The sequence below is a fragment of the Gekko japonicus genome, unplaced genomic scaffold (assembly GCF_001447785.1).
Source record: "Gekko japonicus isolate JY-2015 unplaced genomic scaffold, Gekko_japonicus_V1.1 scaffold1357, whole genome shotgun sequence".
NCBI classification, from domain to species: Eukaryota; Metazoa; Chordata; class Lepidosauria; order Squamata; family Gekkonidae; genus Gekko; species Gekko japonicus.
Genome location: NW_015162522.1, coordinates 203,030 through 219,932, shown reverse-complemented (window position 1 = coordinate 219,932; position 16,903 = coordinate 203,030). Strand labels below are relative to the sequence as shown.

The 16,903-nt window shown below is 39.1% G+C and overlaps 1 protein-coding gene across 6 annotated transcripts in view; it reads left to right on the top strand.

The window, feature by feature from the left end:
- Positions 1 to 16,458, top strand: part of DMD (dystrophin) — a 284,775-nt gene extending 268,317 nt beyond the window's left edge. For 2 of the 6 annotated variants that reach the window (XM_015406248.1, XM_015406247.1), the window contains 3 exons: positions 2,534 to 2,626; positions 10,427 to 10,458; positions 16,249 to 16,454. In XM_015406248.1, the coding sequence (XP_015261734.1) occupies positions 2,534 to 2,626; positions 10,427 to 10,458; positions 16,249 to 16,260 (137 nt within the window). In that variant the 3' untranslated portion in view covers positions 16,261 to 16,454. Of the gene's footprint in view, positions 1 to 2,533; positions 2,627 to 10,426; positions 10,459 to 16,248 lie in introns of all 6 variants that reach the window. The other 4 variants (XM_015406246.1, XM_015406249.1, XM_015406251.1 and 1 more) reach the window with 4 other exon arrangements.
- The last annotated feature ends 445 nt before the right edge of the window (positions 16,459 to 16,903 follow it).

Genomic DNA, 16,903 nt, shown 5'->3' with positions numbered 1-16,903 from the left:
AGCCCAGCTTAACTCTGTGTGCAGTGAGGCACAGGCTGAGTCCCACATGAGACGAAGCAGAACCCAGAGCTAGGCTGAGCCTTCAGGGATCTGTCCTGGGCCCTTTAATGAGGGATGCTCATTAAATCTGCATATGATACTGAATTGGGAGGGGCAGCAAATGCAGTAGAAGACCGGATGATCTTGACAGGCTGGGAAACTGGGCTAAAAGTAACAGAATTAATTTTAACACAGATAAATGTAAAGTTCTGCATTTAGCTAGGAAAAATCAAATGCATAATTATAGGATGGGGCAGACTTGTTGGCAACAGTACATGTGAAAAGAAACCAAGGGTCTCAGCAGTGTGATGCAGTAGCTAAAAAGGCAAATTCAATTTTGAGTTGCATCAACAGAACTGATGGTATCACTTTACTCTGCTCTGGTTAGACCTCACTTGGAGTATTGTGTTCAGTTTGGGGCTCCACAGTTGACAAGATGAAACATGTCCAGAGGAGGGCAAAAAAGATGGTGAGGGGTCTGGAGATCCAAGTCCTATGAGGAAAAGTTAAAGGAGCTGGGTATGTTTAGCCTGGAGAAGAGACAATTGAGAAGTGATATGATAGCCATCTTCAAGTATTTGAAAGGCCGACGTATAGAGGATGGCACAGAGTTGTTTTCTGTTGCCGCGTAAGATTGGATCAGAACCAATGGATTGAAATTAAATCAAACGAGTTTTTGGCTAAACATTAAGAAGAAATTCCTGACAGGGCAGTTCCTCAGTGGAACAGGCTTCCTCAGGAGATGGCAGGCTCTCCTTTGGAGGTTTTTAAGCAGAGCCATGATGACCATCTGAGAGCAATGCAGATTCTATGAATTTAGGCAGATCATGAGAGGGCAGGAAGGCATGAGTCAGTTGTCGGATGTCCTAGCCCTTTCTTACATGCTCAGGGTAATGCTGATCACCACTTTGGGGTCAGGAAGGTATTTTCCTCCTGGCCAGATTGGGCCAGGGATCCTGGAGGTTTTTTTGCCTTCCTCTATGGTGCTGGAGAAGACTCTTGAGAGTCCCCTGGACTGCAAGAAGATCAAATCAGTTGATTGTAAAAGAAATCAACCCTGACTGTTCCCTAGAAGGCCAGATAATGAAACTGAAGCTCAAATACTTTGGCCACCAAATGAGAAGGGAGCACTCACTGGAGAAGACCCTGATGCTGGGAAAGATTGAAGGTCAAAGAAGACGGGGATGGCAAAGGATGAGATGGTTAGACAGTGTCATAGATGCAACAAACATGAAATTGAGCAAACTTCAGAGGACGGCGGAAGACAGGAAGGCCTGGCGGGATCTGGTCCATGGGGTCGCAAAGAGTCGGACTCGACTGTGCGACTGAACAACAACAAAAAGGCATAGAGCAGGGGCCACTGAAGGAATGGGAGGGGGTAGTTGTGAATTTCCTGAATTGTGCAGGGGATTGGACTAGATGACCTTTGAAGTCCCATCCAGCTCTATGTTTCTATGAGTGTGGCAGATGTTGGTGCCCGGTCTGACTGAGCCCCACGCAAGGCTATAGTTTTCCTGGGCAGATATTCTAGGGGTAGAAATGGTGAAAAACTGAATATGGAGAGGAGATAAAGGTAGGTTGGTTGGCGGATGGGAAGGACTGAAGGAGGCAGGAAACAGAGAGACTATGGGGGCTTTCAATTAAGGGAAAGAGGAACTGGCGGGAGAGAAGGAAATAAAGATTTCCCCCACAAGTCCTTGTGGATTCCCACTTGTTCTTTATACAGTACCATCATTGTGTATATTGATCTAAAACTTCATTTTATGTTGGAACAATAATTACATGAGATGGCTGAAGAAACTCCTCTGTAAAAACTGGACTCTTTATGCATTGTATCACAACTGGGTCACAGAACATACTTAAGGGGATGAGTATATTGTACCATATTAAACTTTCTCCAAACCTTTGCATGATACAAGTGAATTTTTCTGAAGGTTTCCTTTGATGCAGTTCAGCTGTCAAAACTATTAAAACGAATGCACCTGAAGTATTTGTCAGCTCTAATCTATTTTGCTAGGAAGCACATTTCCACTGTAACCACATCACCCCTGAAATGCAGCTCACAACCAAACTACCTAGTCTAGTAATGGAATAAAGGAGCCTCTCATTCTTTATAGCAATTACTTTCACCGTTTTTTTCAGTACAGACACTTTAGACTTCTGAAATAATTTATTCTGCTGTCACAGGCCTACATTATTTCACATAAATGGAAGTAGCTTGATGATTTAGAAGATGATAAGGCAATGTGTATGTGTATGGTATGCATATATATTGAAATTTCTTCTTGATGCCAGGCAGGAGGGTTTATGTTAAAATAATGACTTTAGTAGGTACATTATGTATACTGTGGCTGGAACACTGCAATTCTGCAAACTCAAACTTGCCCAAGTCCAAAATGAATGGCTAACAGTCCCAGAACTCTAACTAGCAGTGTTATTTATGCAGCAGGTGGTTTCTTCATAAAAACAGTGGATCTCTCTATTGTTTCTTCAGGTGAGGATGATTTGCTCAGCCCTCCCCAGGACACAAGCACAGGGTTGGAAGAGGTCATGGAACAGCTCAACAATTCGTTCCCAAGTACAAGAGGTAAACAAGAGGGCTCAGAAGCAAAGACTGGCAGTTAAATTATAGTTGCTTCTTTACAGATCAGTATCGTTCTCACAGTCATTTGTGTAGGTGAAAGGTGTCCATCTAACAAAAGAAGAGAGCGGAGCAGAAATCTTTCAAACTCTCATATCCATGAAGACATTAATTTAGCTGCAAACAATTCTTGCTCAGAAATGCTTTGTGGTGGAAGCAGAATAAGAAAACACACACACACACACCCTGTTACTCTGACTGAGAGATCTCTGTGTGTTCAAAGCTGCTTGTGAAACTCCTCATTCATTGCAGTGGAGGACACCAACTGCCCAAAGGGTCCCCATGTAAAATAGGTTGCTGGCTAGGAGAGTAGATATATCCTTGCTAGATATATTGTCCCCTAATTTTCCTGGTGTTTTTTTTCACAGTTGTCTTTTCCTTTTTTAAAAATCTATAAACCATTTTTTTCTCCGCTCTGACATTACCAAGTTTAGGTAAAAAAAAAATGATTGATCACTTAATTGGAGTAGATGAAGGTTTGGGGCCTGGATGCTAAGATATGGGAACCTTTTAAAAATGTATGTATCTAACATTTTCCTACTTTGTCAAAGCAGACCATAGATAGTAATTGAATGATATTTCCAAGAAGTCTTCCGTGCTCAATAAAAGGTCATATCTGAGCCCAGATACTGTATTATATTGCCATGGGGGGGGGGGGGAAGCTTGGGTTAAAGAAGGCAGTATTTTCTGTCTTGACTGATGCTAATGCAGACTAATTTTAAACCTGTCTCCAGGATGACCGCTCAGATAAATGTTCTATTGAAACACAGTTCTGAAGAAGTAGTTAGTGCATAGTTCTGCTTTTACCTGTTTCTAGTGTTTTTGGAGGATATTATTCCTAGCCTACAGTTTGGGGGAAAACTCTTCTAATTAGTACATACATTACCTTCATCTTTTTAAAAAACATACAACAGCAGACCCAGAGGAGTGTAAAACAAATAATGGTATTTTTGTGAGACACCTATTTCTTGAAAACCATAAGGGAAAGACATTTTTTCCCCATAAAGAAATTTTAAAATAAATTGCATGCCTTCTCAATTCAGAATTGGTACAGTATGTTAGAACAACATGTAGCGAAATAGAGTACCAAGTTTTCTTGAGTGGCACCTAAAACATGAATGCCTAAATAGGAGTGGCACAGAATTCTGAGTTCAGTTATAACTCAGATATAACTCAGTTTGATGATAGATGGTATGATGGTTTGATGGATCCCATCAAAAAAATACACAACAGGAGGGGGGCAATTTTCACCTTGCGGCCGACCTTCAGCTTTGTGCTCATGTTGCTCTTGGGGTCCCTGTTCCCCCAGCAGCAGCTTTTTCCAAGGGCATTCTGGGCTGCATTTGTGGAGAGAGGAGGCATGGAAGTCATGCTTCTGTGCACAGAAGTCTTTCCATGGCAACAGCTTTACACAGGATTCAACACAGTACGTGGATTACAAATTAACAGTTTAAAAGAGCTGCCCATTGTTTTCAAAGTCAAAACTGAAGTATGGTGTCCTGTCATAATTTATTTACAATTAATTTGGCATTTTCACAGGTCACAAATCACTGCTTGGGGTGAATCTGTTTACTTTAATGTACCAGATTGGGTATACAATTAAACACCTTACTGTTGAGTGAAGAACCTTTCTTCCCCTGATTTTTGATCAGGTCCAGGTGACTGAATCCCTTCAGGGTTGTATGCATATCATGGTAAACACTTGATAAAATGTAATCACCCAAGAGAAACATATCTCGCTATTATTTTACATCCTATTTAATTTTGAATAATTACATTATTTATATGATACCACATTTCATTTAAAAAAAACCCTAAAATGTAGGTGTCACATACTAGTATCCATGCAAAGTGAAATCACCATTTATTTCAGAAATAGGTTACTGTTATTGGACATTTGCTTTGTACTAATTCCTGGGATACCAAACCTGGTATTGCAAATATGCAGAATGGCTTTTCCACTATCACAATATTTTGTTGCATTATGTGAGAGCTGACCATTTTAAAGAGCACAGAGAAAACTACAGAAAGAAATATCTGTTCCTCATGAGTGTATGATGCAGAATTAAAAAACATCTTTTGATGACTTATGAAAAAGGTAATAACCATGTTTATTTCCAGGACACTGGATTTGAGAAAACTAAATGTCAATAATTAGCATGTAGAAACAATATATTGAAGTACTGCTCACCAAACTTTTCACATTTTCACAGGCCATTGCACCTCTGTAGTAAAAAGTATAGTTCACATAGGGTGCGTTCAGATGGACAGCTAATCCCACCATTATGCCGGCTCAAATTTGATCCTGATCGTTTTAATCCATCCTCACACTACCAGACATCCCCCTGGGGGAATCGCCTTACCGCACGCTGCTTCCGCTGTGGATTGTCTAGATAGTGTCCACTGAAGGAGGCACGTGCGGTCAGTTTTTTTAAAAAAACAAAAACAAAACCTTTTTGCACATGTGCATAGGCATGAAATCATGGCCTTGTTTATCCGCACATGCACAAAATCAAGATTTTTTAAAAAATGGTGCCCATTCGGGATGGTCTGACATCAGACCATCCCGAACAGGTGCCATTTTTAATTGCGCGCTGGAACGATCAGGCAGGGGAAAGTCCGCGAGTGGCCCATTGGAACCAAAACCTCCAGATTTAAAGTAGTATCTTTTTAGTACAGCTCCGAGGTGCGGCAAAATGAGATGCTCACGGAAGACAGATGTTTCCCAGATGTTGATGTCTGGACATTACATTTAAATCCATGAGGCACCTGTGCCTCACGCGGATCTAAAGAGCCATCTGAACGCACCCATAAAGGGGTTTTGTGAGCATTCCCAAATACTTCCTAGTAAAAAGGAATGCTGTTTCAATCTCTATTCGATCTCTATCACATTGCTCCATTTTCAAAGGCAAGGATTATTTGTCAGTCAAACTGGGTATCGGAGATGCTCTGAACACGTTCAGTGTAGTTCCAACCTTTGATTATTATTTACCATTTACAGAGGTGGTTCTGCTGCCTTGCTATGGTAACAAAGAAAATTCTCTAGATTTGATTGTGGAAATCTTTCAGGAAAGCAGGAGGCTCTGCCTGTCTCAAATTTAGATGTATTATTGTTCAAGTTAATGGAGTTTGATTTATAATAAACTGCAGCTGAGGACCTGAGTGAAAGTTAGTATGCATACACAGTGCCACCAGTGTATATGGAGCTTTGGGAAAGCTTTATAATTTAAATTTTACCAGGTAACGCCAGGTAGAAATGTGGAAAGGTAGAAAGCCAGCAGTAAGAGGTTAAACCAAAGGCTTTATGGAAAATGTGAATGTTGAGGAAATGGCAGAATAGACTAAGGCAAAGTCATGGAGGGCTCTGAAGGGAAGGACCAGATGTCCATGCTGACAAACTGACTCCACTGATTCACTCAGCTGATAGGAACTTGGACCAATGTGTCTTATATAGTTCACAGAGCTTGTTTTCTATACACATAATGACAGTGCATTTATTGTGGTCCCAAATTATGTATTGAAGCACTAGCTCAGGATTGTGGCAAGCCACCATGTGGATGAGTCCTAAGCTACCAAAACAAACTTCATAAAAGTTTAGTGCACTAGCCCAAGATCACCCACTACCGAGTACATCTAGGAAGTTTGTTAGGGATGCTTGAACATCGCTGAGTATGGAAATTGCACTACAGCATCCAGAGCTCTCCTTCAGATGATTTACCTGTTTTCTCGCATAATAATTATCTATGGTTTTGCCCACAGAGGATAGCAGAAAGGTATCCTATTTCATTTTGGATTTCTTCATAAGTATTTCTGTATAATATCTGTCCCAGGTAAAGCATCTTTCTCCACCTGACTATCTCCTTCTGGGTGGAGAGCAGATTACGGAGAATGGAGTTACCCTACCAACCAGACCATTAAAGAGAAATTGCAAAGCTAGTTAATAATGATAAAAAGCAATGCATAAGTGAAATGATGCCTTTTATTGGCTCAGTTGGATCAGTCTACAGTCAAACCAGTTTCCAAAAATGGGGGGTCAGACAACAAAGAAACATTTGAGTTGTACAAAACTCTTATTCAGGCAGTTGCCCACTGCAAAAATGAAATGAAATTAGATGTTGCATGCTGGGTGGTTGTTTTCCTGAACAAATTTTCAGTTTGTGGGGGGGAAACCAATTGTATTGGTTCAGACTTTGAAAGAAGGGTGATAGATTGATGACTAATTGATGTACCTATAAAAATTACAGTTATTTAAGCTTTTGTTATTCAGCAATATTTTTAGCACTTTCTTTTGAAAAGCATAACGCATCATGTAGGCCAATTTAGTATAGTCTCAAGCCTAAGTAAAGAGATCCTCTGGATGAAGAAAAAGCTGATAATTTCTTTTTGTTATAACTTTTAAAACTGTTAAGAATCACTGAAGAGGTAGACATTATGGGAGAATCTCTGCACTCAATGCAGTGCTGAAGATTGGTGCTGAAAGCAATTTGACATTTATCAGTAGAATTTCTGCTGAGTATCTGATGATTGGATCCTCAAGGAATCTTCCTTTTCTTATGAGCTTTGCAGGTCTCATCTGCGGCCCCTTTAGTGTGCTACTCAAAGCAAATTCATAGTGGCTGCAGCTGCTTCTCACAGCTGCTGTTCTAACTCAAAACAGATGTCAAAGCCAGAGGTCTGACATTTGGTGGAAATGTGCTATTAAACACCACCTTAGTGGTTTATTAAATCCTGCAAGATAACAAGTCATGGAATAAATTGCTTTCGTGCTATACTTGTGTACAAATTGCAAAGTCTACTGGGAGTTTTGAACGCATCAGATAGATGTTCTTTTTTTTTCCTTTTGACAAAGGAATAACTATGAAATGTAAGTTTGAGGATGCTGCTAAAGAACTGCAGGACATATACAGAACAGACTTTTCAGGTAGAATGTTCACTTATTGATCCCAATCCACAGATCCCAATCACACTGTAGTCCTGTTAAAACAAATGGAACTTCAGTTTGTTTGTTTGTTTTTCATGAGAAGCATATCCCATTGTTTTTAACGGGACATACACACAACAAACCTTCTTTAGATTATGATGGTGGAAGTTGATAAAATAGGTCTTATTGTCATGAGGATTTGGGACAGCTTTGTGAATGGATTTTCAGAAAGTATCTTGCAGTCTCAGCACCTGGAGAAGGCAGTGAAGACCCCTTTACAGAAACCAGCCAGTAACACACTCACACACAGAGTTTTGGAATAAAATTGTGGAATAAAATGGCCACAACTTTTATTGGTTACAGCTGTAAGAAGCTTTGGCATAGCATGGGTCCACTGAATCCTGGCATCAACTGACCCACCTGCCAGTCAATGTACCCTGTCCCACCAAGCCCACCTGCTGGGATGGGGAGAACCGTGGGATGACAGGTTGCAGGATCCCACAAGGACGATCACCCCTAAGTGGTCTCCCCTGCCATTTGAGTGTGAGGGTAACCTGTTAGCAGCCCCAGAGCTGGGCATGCCCCTGAAAGCCCTCACCCCAAGATCCCATAAGAGGATCCCACACACAGGGAAGATGGGCATGCAGGCCTGTTTTCCTAAAATGGATCCATCCCCATGCTGATACTGCCCTAAGGGTGTGACAAATAAATGAAGCAGAAAACATTGTGAACAGGAACATAACCCATGCTTCCCCATAATGTAACCCCCCCCCTTTGTAAGGCTACCTGCAAACCCCACCGTTCTTCTTCCCCTTAAGCACTAACACATAGGAAGGGATGGGAGGGCAAGCAAGTCCACGTGGCCAGGTGAGGTGGCCACGTGGCTTAGTGCACTTTCCCCCCTGTGTTCCCTCCCCTCCCCCCTCCCCCAGGCCCAGTTCAGGGCCAGGTTTTCCTGCTGCTGCCCAGCCCCCAAGCTGCCTGCACAGCCCATCCTGCCTTGCAGGATGTGACCACCGTAGCCGCCCATTGCCCCACTGGCTCACCTGTCACGCAGGACCGCAAACAGGACCCATGGTGGATTGGGGAGGTTCCACTGGGGGGAATCCTGTTTGCCTAATTACAATTAGATGTTTATGTATTCACTGCTGGAAACTATCTGTAGGAATTTCTAATGGGAATTGGCTGCTGAAAACTGTGTTCAATTACATATATATGCAGCTGTACAGTATTCAGTGGTAATTGCTTCACATATGAAAAATCGCAGTTTTGAAAGACGTATGAGAAGTTTGAAAGAAGACCAATATTTCCCTGTTAGATCTCAGTAGGTGAGTTGAGCTTGGTTGAAGATCTTTGGTATGAACACTGAACCAAAGGTTGCTTTTATATTTATTAATTGTTGTTCTGGTAAAGATAAGCAGATCTGTCCCACAGAGCTCTCTACATGTCAGGGCTACTGTAGTAGACATTTGATTAAAATATAAGATTATTAATTTGATCAAGGTCCACATCTGTACAGAATTTATTGCACAGCTGACTGAGAGAACAGAAGTGGAATGTTTATTTTGTATTCCTCAGGACAGAATATTTGTGAAGTATGCTTAAATCTCAGTTTATCAAGTAACTGCTTTCTTGTTGTCTTTCATTGAGAAACATTTGAGTAAGTAGTACCCTGTGTGTTTATTTCACTGTGAGTAGTGCACAGATTTACAGACATGTAAGAGAAATACTTAAGAGCACATTTCTACCTGTTCCATTCTTTGACTATGCTGTTAATAACTGAAGAAATGTCCTTGAAGATAAAACAGAACAAACTGCAACCCCACATTGCTCCATCTCTCTTCCCCATTTTTTCAAAAATTAAGAAAATAAATGCTACAACCAATATGTGGTTTTTCAGAAAAGAAAATGAAAAACTATGCTTAACTAACCACAGCGTTGCTGTCATTATTAAGAAGCCTTAGTGGGAAAGTATAATTCCAAAGAGAGGAACGATCTGTTTAACAAACAGTATAGCAATACGTCTTGAAAACCTCCATGGTATGTGAGCAAGAGTGTTGGACTGTGATAAGGAGATTTAATTGAACAAATATTGGTACAACTTTGTTTGTCTACTATATCGAGGTTTGCCTCTTGGCTATCCCATTGTCCCATATTCAGAAAGGCAAGACAGCTACATTTTTCCTTGATGTGGGGCACTGTGTTTGCATATGGATTTATCAGTCCTAAGCTGGCAGGGAAGCAGTAGAATTCTTTAGATAATTTACAGTGCTATCCTGTGCAGATTTCAATGGTCTTAAACTGTAGTGACTCTGCATATGATTGCATTAAAGATCATTCAAGATCAAGTTGTGTTTGGATATCGTTTTTGTTTTTAATAGGTCATTGAGAATGTATCAAAGTGTTTGGGTATTTCTGAGTATGGAAGGGAACTAAGTTGGATCATTCTTAGCAATGGCAATTGGAGTACTTCCGGATTACACTGGGGGATTTTGCACAAATGTCGATTGCTAAAGCAAAAGAATCAAGGCAAACAAACCTGATATATTCACTTGATATATTGCTCTTCCCAAGAAATAAGGTGATCAATAACTTTTATTAACTATCTACACTTCAACCTGAAAAGAACTGGTATGAATATAGTTGCCTGGGTGAACTACAAGGAGCAATTCCACACATTGTAGAACTTTTAGTTCATTTTTACAAAGTTGTCTGTTCTGTATTCAGTTCCAGAATGAACACTGAAGTTCTTCTATATTTGTGTGTGTGTGTGTGTGTGTGTTTTCCCTCTTTTCTTTTTGATACATCTACTTCTGTTACTAAAGGAGGAAATGACCCTGGAAAGCCAGTGAGAGAGGTTAGTGAGCCTGATGCCCACTGCAATAGCTTCTTGTTTGCTGCATTATTTTGTCTGGCATTGATGGCTCAGCATGTGTGTTGCTAGGTACATTGCACAGGTATACTCTAACACACAATACCTCTCAACTTTCAGTGAACATAAAAGCTTAGAGGTTGGAGGAATGCACAGTGCCAGTTGACCTTCTAAAAGGGTGACAAATATGAAATCATATTTCTTTTTTTAAATATTTTTCTTTTTAAAATATTTTTTATGTTGGGAAGTGATAATTTGCCTTTGACCATGTCACATTTTTGGCTACAAATTTATTCCTCAAAAAATGATAGAAACCTGCTTTGTTCTACTAGAAAATAGAAGTTGAGAGGTATAAATAATATATTACTTTAGCTTGCAAGCTCAGCATTGCACTAGCAGAATGTCACTAACACCTATGAACTCCACAGCGCTGAATTTAAGTATGTTTGTGAACCGGTGTGGTCTAGTGTACTGGATTTTAATCCTGGGAGTTGTAGATTTAAATCCAGCTCAGCTACAGACTGCTCTGGGAGGCTGCAGGCAAATTTCTTCATCTCATTTTCAATCCTACATCTAGGTGGGTAGCCATGTTAATCTATCTGTAGCAGAAGAAAAGAGTAAAAGTCCAGTAGCACCTTAAAGATTAACAATATTGCAGGTAGGGTATATGCTTTTGTAAGTCACTGAAGAAGTGAGCAGTGACTCACGAAAGCTCATACCCTACCACAAATTGTGTTAGTCTTTAAGGTGCTACTGGACTCTTTTCTAATCCTACATCCATAAAACAAAAATGTTTTGCTTTGTGATACATGTAGTAAGGTTGTAAATGGTTCTTAAAGTGTCGTTTAAGTTAGCCGTCACATTATAGCTAGATAAAATCATTTGCAGTCTTTGGAAATCAAGACTAAAGATGCTGATAACAAATTTCCATGAATCTATCCACTTCTAGAAGGATAATTTCTCTGCTGTTACTGGACTAGAAATAATCTCAAGCTATTTGCAAGGTATTTGAATGTAAAATTGTTCTTCATAGGTAAAAAGTTTTACCTATAAAAGGTGGTCAACTTAATAATAATAATAATAATAATAACAACAATAACAATAATAATAACAATAATACTATAGATGACTTTAAAAGATGAGACAGATTCAGTCACTGGCTACTAGCCATAGAGACTGAAGGGACCACCACATTCAGAGGCAGTAAGACATAGATCTAAAAGCAGGGATGGACCTTGGACTCTGTGTCTTGTGTTGGCCTTTCAGAGTAACTGGTTAGTCATTGTGTGATGCATTATGCTGGACTCAAATGGACCACTGATCTGATCCAGCAGGATTCTTCTTATGTTCCTGTGAGTAAAGATGGAAAATTCAGGTAGTGCTCTAGAGTAGAGGTATGGCAATGATCTTGATTCTAACCCAAATAGTGCCAAACAAAATAAGAAAACAGTTGGTCTTATAGACCAAATTCTGGTATTTTAATAATTGTGCTTAAGTATGAATATAATGATATAATGATTTCGTCAGATACTTTTGCACATTTAAAACATGAATTGCTGTGATTTTAAGCATACTTACCAGGAAGTAAGTCTAATTAAACTTAGTGGGAGCAGTGAGTAAACAGTGTTTAGCGGTGTTTTAGTTCTTTTGTGGTTTTGTATGTGCATATTACCTTGGTTTTAATTGTTTTTGTTTGGTTTTAATGTTTTAATGTGTGTGTTTATTATGTATGCCTTTAATATGTTAGTTACCTTGGTGGCCCTGATAAAAGCAGAAAGCCAGGGTATAAATTTTATAAATAAATGTATGTATGAGCAATGGGCTATCTGTGGACTAGTAAAAGGCCAGTGACTACTGAAGCAATTTGATCACCTCTGGTGAAAAAGATCCTAAAATGGATTCTATCTGAATAAGCCCTAAAGTAGACAAGCTCTTTGACTTTAGAGTATTAGGGAAAAATGACTACAGGAACAGTGTTCTAAAATACTGAGTTGCGTCCAAAGGTGCCACGCTACTGGAGGAACCCCTCCAAAATCAGAGTTCCTTAACCCTCAGGAAGTGAATTCCAGGGCTGTATCATGGGTGAAGGTCAGATATAAACCCACTTTTTTTCATCCATTTGCCTACAATTATATTAAATAATTGTAAATGAAATCTATTACATTCCCTTTTTATTCAAAAAGCGCTTCTCAAGCCAATATTTCAAAAATACCTCCTAGCTATTTTTAAAAAATTGACAAAACAAGAGTTTTGGAGTTGTAGAAACTGCTAGTTATATGTGGGACAGCTAATATATTTATGTTTTCATGTGTTCCTTAAAATAATTTTTAAAACTCTGTCAGTGAGTCATTTAGAGAGCAGTCCTAAGCATATCTATGTGGAATCCTATTCTACTCTATTGAATGGGGTTTACTTATTTGAGGAGTCAACATAGTAGTCCTCAAGTAATCAGTCTTAGTTCGTTGTGCCACTTTAATCTTACCTGCGCTTTCTATCATACTGCATATATTCCTCTCTTTTTTTCATGGTTTCTGTACATTCCCATGTGTGGGTTCTTCAGATTCAAAACAATCAAAACAACAAATTTTCCTACATGAAGAATATAGACAAATGGACATGCTGTGATTCTGAAAAGCGTGGGAATACTGGAAGTAATGGTACAGGATAACTTCCAAATGGGTATAATCAAAATAAAAAAGACATGCAGGCTTCATCATAGTGTACGTTATATTTCCGACATGGTGTGTATCCTACAGTCAACACTGGAGGGAAGGCTTTGAATGGAGATATAATACAGCCATGTGTGTCTGAATATACACTGAATCTGGATCACAGGATTATCGGAGTCAACAGCAGTGATGACTTGACAAGTGATACCATCTGAGGTTACTGCCTCTGCCCACCACCTCTGCATGGAGCACATAGTACTCCTTCCTTCTCCATTCCACATGTGTCTTCAAACATAAAGCCACCTTATCGGAGTGAGCAGGGAAGGAGCAGTAGTTGCTCTGATGCAGGGGACAGGCATGGGGGCAGAGGCAGCAGAAAAGGTAGGGGGTATGTCAAGGATGGTGGTAAAAACACATAAGGATTCCCCGCAGTCCATCATCTGAGGTCACTGCCTTATCTAGCCTCATTTGAGAGCTGGCCCTGGTCAACAAGAAGCATTTTATATGGTGGGTTAATATTCAGAAATTTGACTATAGAGCATTTCCCTCCCTCCACAATGTATTTCAGGGTAGGCAGAAAAAGGGGGAAAGTTACCATTTTTCAAAAGTAATGGGGAGGGGGAAAGAATGAAAGAACATGAAAAATAAGTAATCACAATTTTGAAATTCAGCAAACTACCCAAATCACAAAAAAAAACCCTGATGCTGTTAAAGCCTTTTGTGTTCCATGCTATATGAGCATGTCACATAAATACAGTCTCTTAATATTTATTATTTTTCAGAACTGATCTAAGCTTGTGTGTAATTTGGGTTTGGGGAGTGATTTCAGGGGGTTGAACTATTTATCAGTATTGAAAATGCAAAATAACACCTGTGAGAACATATTACTTGTGAAGGGGGCCAGTTTAACACAGAATCTTTGTATGCTGTATCTACAAAAAGAGACTGCAGTAGTGCTAGTCTCTACCGAATTATTAAATGGCTATTACCCATACTCTGGTTAACTGATCTCCAAGGAAAAGATTCTTAATCTAATTCATAATCCTTCTACTGGGGTGGATTAATTCTTAGACTGGATATAGTACAATATAGGGCCCTGAAGATCATCCTTGAGTTTTGGTCTTTTGAGGAAAGTTTTGGGTTTAGTGGTTTATTCTTAGTTTTTTCTGGTGCCATGAATATATTGGTAATAACATTAAAATCCTTACCTGGCATAGGGGGTGTGTACATCAAACATTTGATGCTTTTCTTTATCCTGATTTTTTTGGATTCTCCTTACCATTTCATGATCTTTTTTCAGCTTTTTTCTTCAGTTCCCAAATATTCAGGACCAGTTTAGCGATTGCCCCTTATTACTTTACCACCACTTCCAGAGGTATCAGGAACAGGGAGGTAGAGAAAGATGGTATTGTGATAAGAGCTGTTCAGCAGCTTCTACCTCCCTACACATTTTATTTTATGGTATTATTTTCTATGGAAACACCTGGCCTCTGAAATCATATAAAATAATGGCCCTTTACATTTTAAAGGACTTTAGATGCCAGCTGTTCCCATAGAAAACAGTGGCCTTTTAAAATGGAAAGAGAGGAAGGTACAGAGTAACAGCTGTTTGATGGACCATCTCTCTCTCTCTCTCTCTCTCTCTCTCTCTCTCTCTCTCTCTCTCTCTCATATTCTTTCTTTCTTTCATTCATTCATTCTTTCTTTTGTTCTTGAGTCCTGAAACCCTTCCAAAATCCCAGAAGATAAACTTTCATTATTCCTGGAATTTGGGAGTATTTGGGATCTTTTTGGCTTGAGTGTATCTGAGTACGCATTTCTAGTAAGGCAATCCTGACCAAGTTACTGTGTTCTAGTCTTACCTATTCACAGGTCAGCATAAAATTAGAGCGAGCAAGTGATAACCAGGCCTAAGTGTAGGGTGGGAGAGAAACACTGTTGACTTGAAAAAATTACCATGAAGAAATGACAACTCAAAATATGAGCATCTTCTGTTCCCAGTTTAGCACTAAACCATAACATATGATATCTTATAGAAAATAACAGGTATGAAGTTGGTAGAGCAAATCTTGTATCAGTATCATTTGTATTTATTACACGGTTGATAATAAAGTCTAGGTAGTGCCTGCTGGCCTTATAGTCACTGCTGTCTTTATCAAATGACCAGAGTCATGTGACAGTCTCATGAAGAGATCAACACACCAAACATGCCTTTGACTGAATAAAAATCTCTATACATGCACCCCAAAATAGCTTCTTCATGCTTCTTGAGTGCCCAATTGTAGTTTTCTATAGTTGGTCCATCTCCCTTTCTGGATTTTACTTTTCTGATCTGTCCTTTCTAGTTTGAAATAAACTACCATCTAACTAAGAAGTTCAAAAAACAAACAAAAAGAATCGTACTGCAAAACAACAATCTCACGTGCTCAGCTTTTCTTTCTCACTTGCCAAAGGCAGTTATATAAGCCAGATTCTTTTAATTCATAAATATTTTTTTAAGAGAGCTAGATTCAAATCCAGTAGCAACTTAAAGATCAACTGGCATTTCAGGGTATGGGCTTTCAAGAGTCAAAGCACCCTTCATCAGATACTTCTTCAGATAAAGTAGTTTAAGAGATTCTGTGAATGTATGTAGGATTGTATAGCATTAATTTTGGTTACCAATGGAGGCTTTCCTCAGGACATTACTCTCATTAACATCAATTAGGGTTCTGGCAAGTTCCCCAGTCAAGCTGTGTGGTTGATTATGATTGATCAAGTTAGCTGTTACATACTTTAATTGATTCATTTACAAACATTTGTGCAGCAAATTCTTTCATGTTCATGTTTGATTTTGGAGTTTCTGCCAAGGGTTTTCATGCATGTGCCTTTGAAACTGATTTGCCCTATCTGTCATTTTAAAACTCAAGTGTGCTGCTGCCTAAAAACCTCTCTGCAAGTTACACTCAGCTTTACTCGTGTCCGTGCAGTGTCAAAGGACACAAAATAGTTTGACGATTGCCTTTGCATGGGAAATGCATCTTTACTTCAAAATACCTGATTGTTGATGTATAATGTGTGCTAGGCACAGTGCACTTTCATTCTCTCCTTTTCCTTTGTTTTACAGGCCACAATGTAGGCAGCCTTTTCCACATGGCAGATGACTTGGGCCGAGCAATGGAAACCTTAGTTACCGTGATGACTGATGACAAGGTGTTAGAATAGCAAGATGCGTTTTACAACTTCAGGCGTCCCCGCATGGTTTTTATAATATTCATATGACAAAGGATTAGACTGTAAGAGTTTACAAGAAAACAAATCTATATTTTTGTGAAGGGTAGTGGTACTATACTGTAGATTTCAGTAGTTTCTTAAGTCTGTTATTGTTTTGTTAACAATGGCAGGTTTTACACGTCTATGCAATTGTACAAAAAAAAGAAAAATACATGTAAAATCTTGATAGCTAAATAACTTGCCATTTCTTTATATGGAACGCATTTTGGGTTGTTTAAAAATTTATAACAATTATAAAGAAAGATTGTAAACAAAGTGTGCTTTATTAAAAAATTGTTTATATAAATCCCTTTAAAAAACAAAAAAAATGAGGCAGTGCATTTGTTTAGCATCACTCTAGCTCTGTAATTGTACCAGATGGATATTCATGTTCTGTGTTCTTTTCCTTATATATCAAAGAGAGAGTTTGTGCAACACCAAAACAATTGACATGTTTCATTATTTGTGTCTGACTAGCAGCTGGCTTTAAAAAAAAAGTCTTTTTGTGA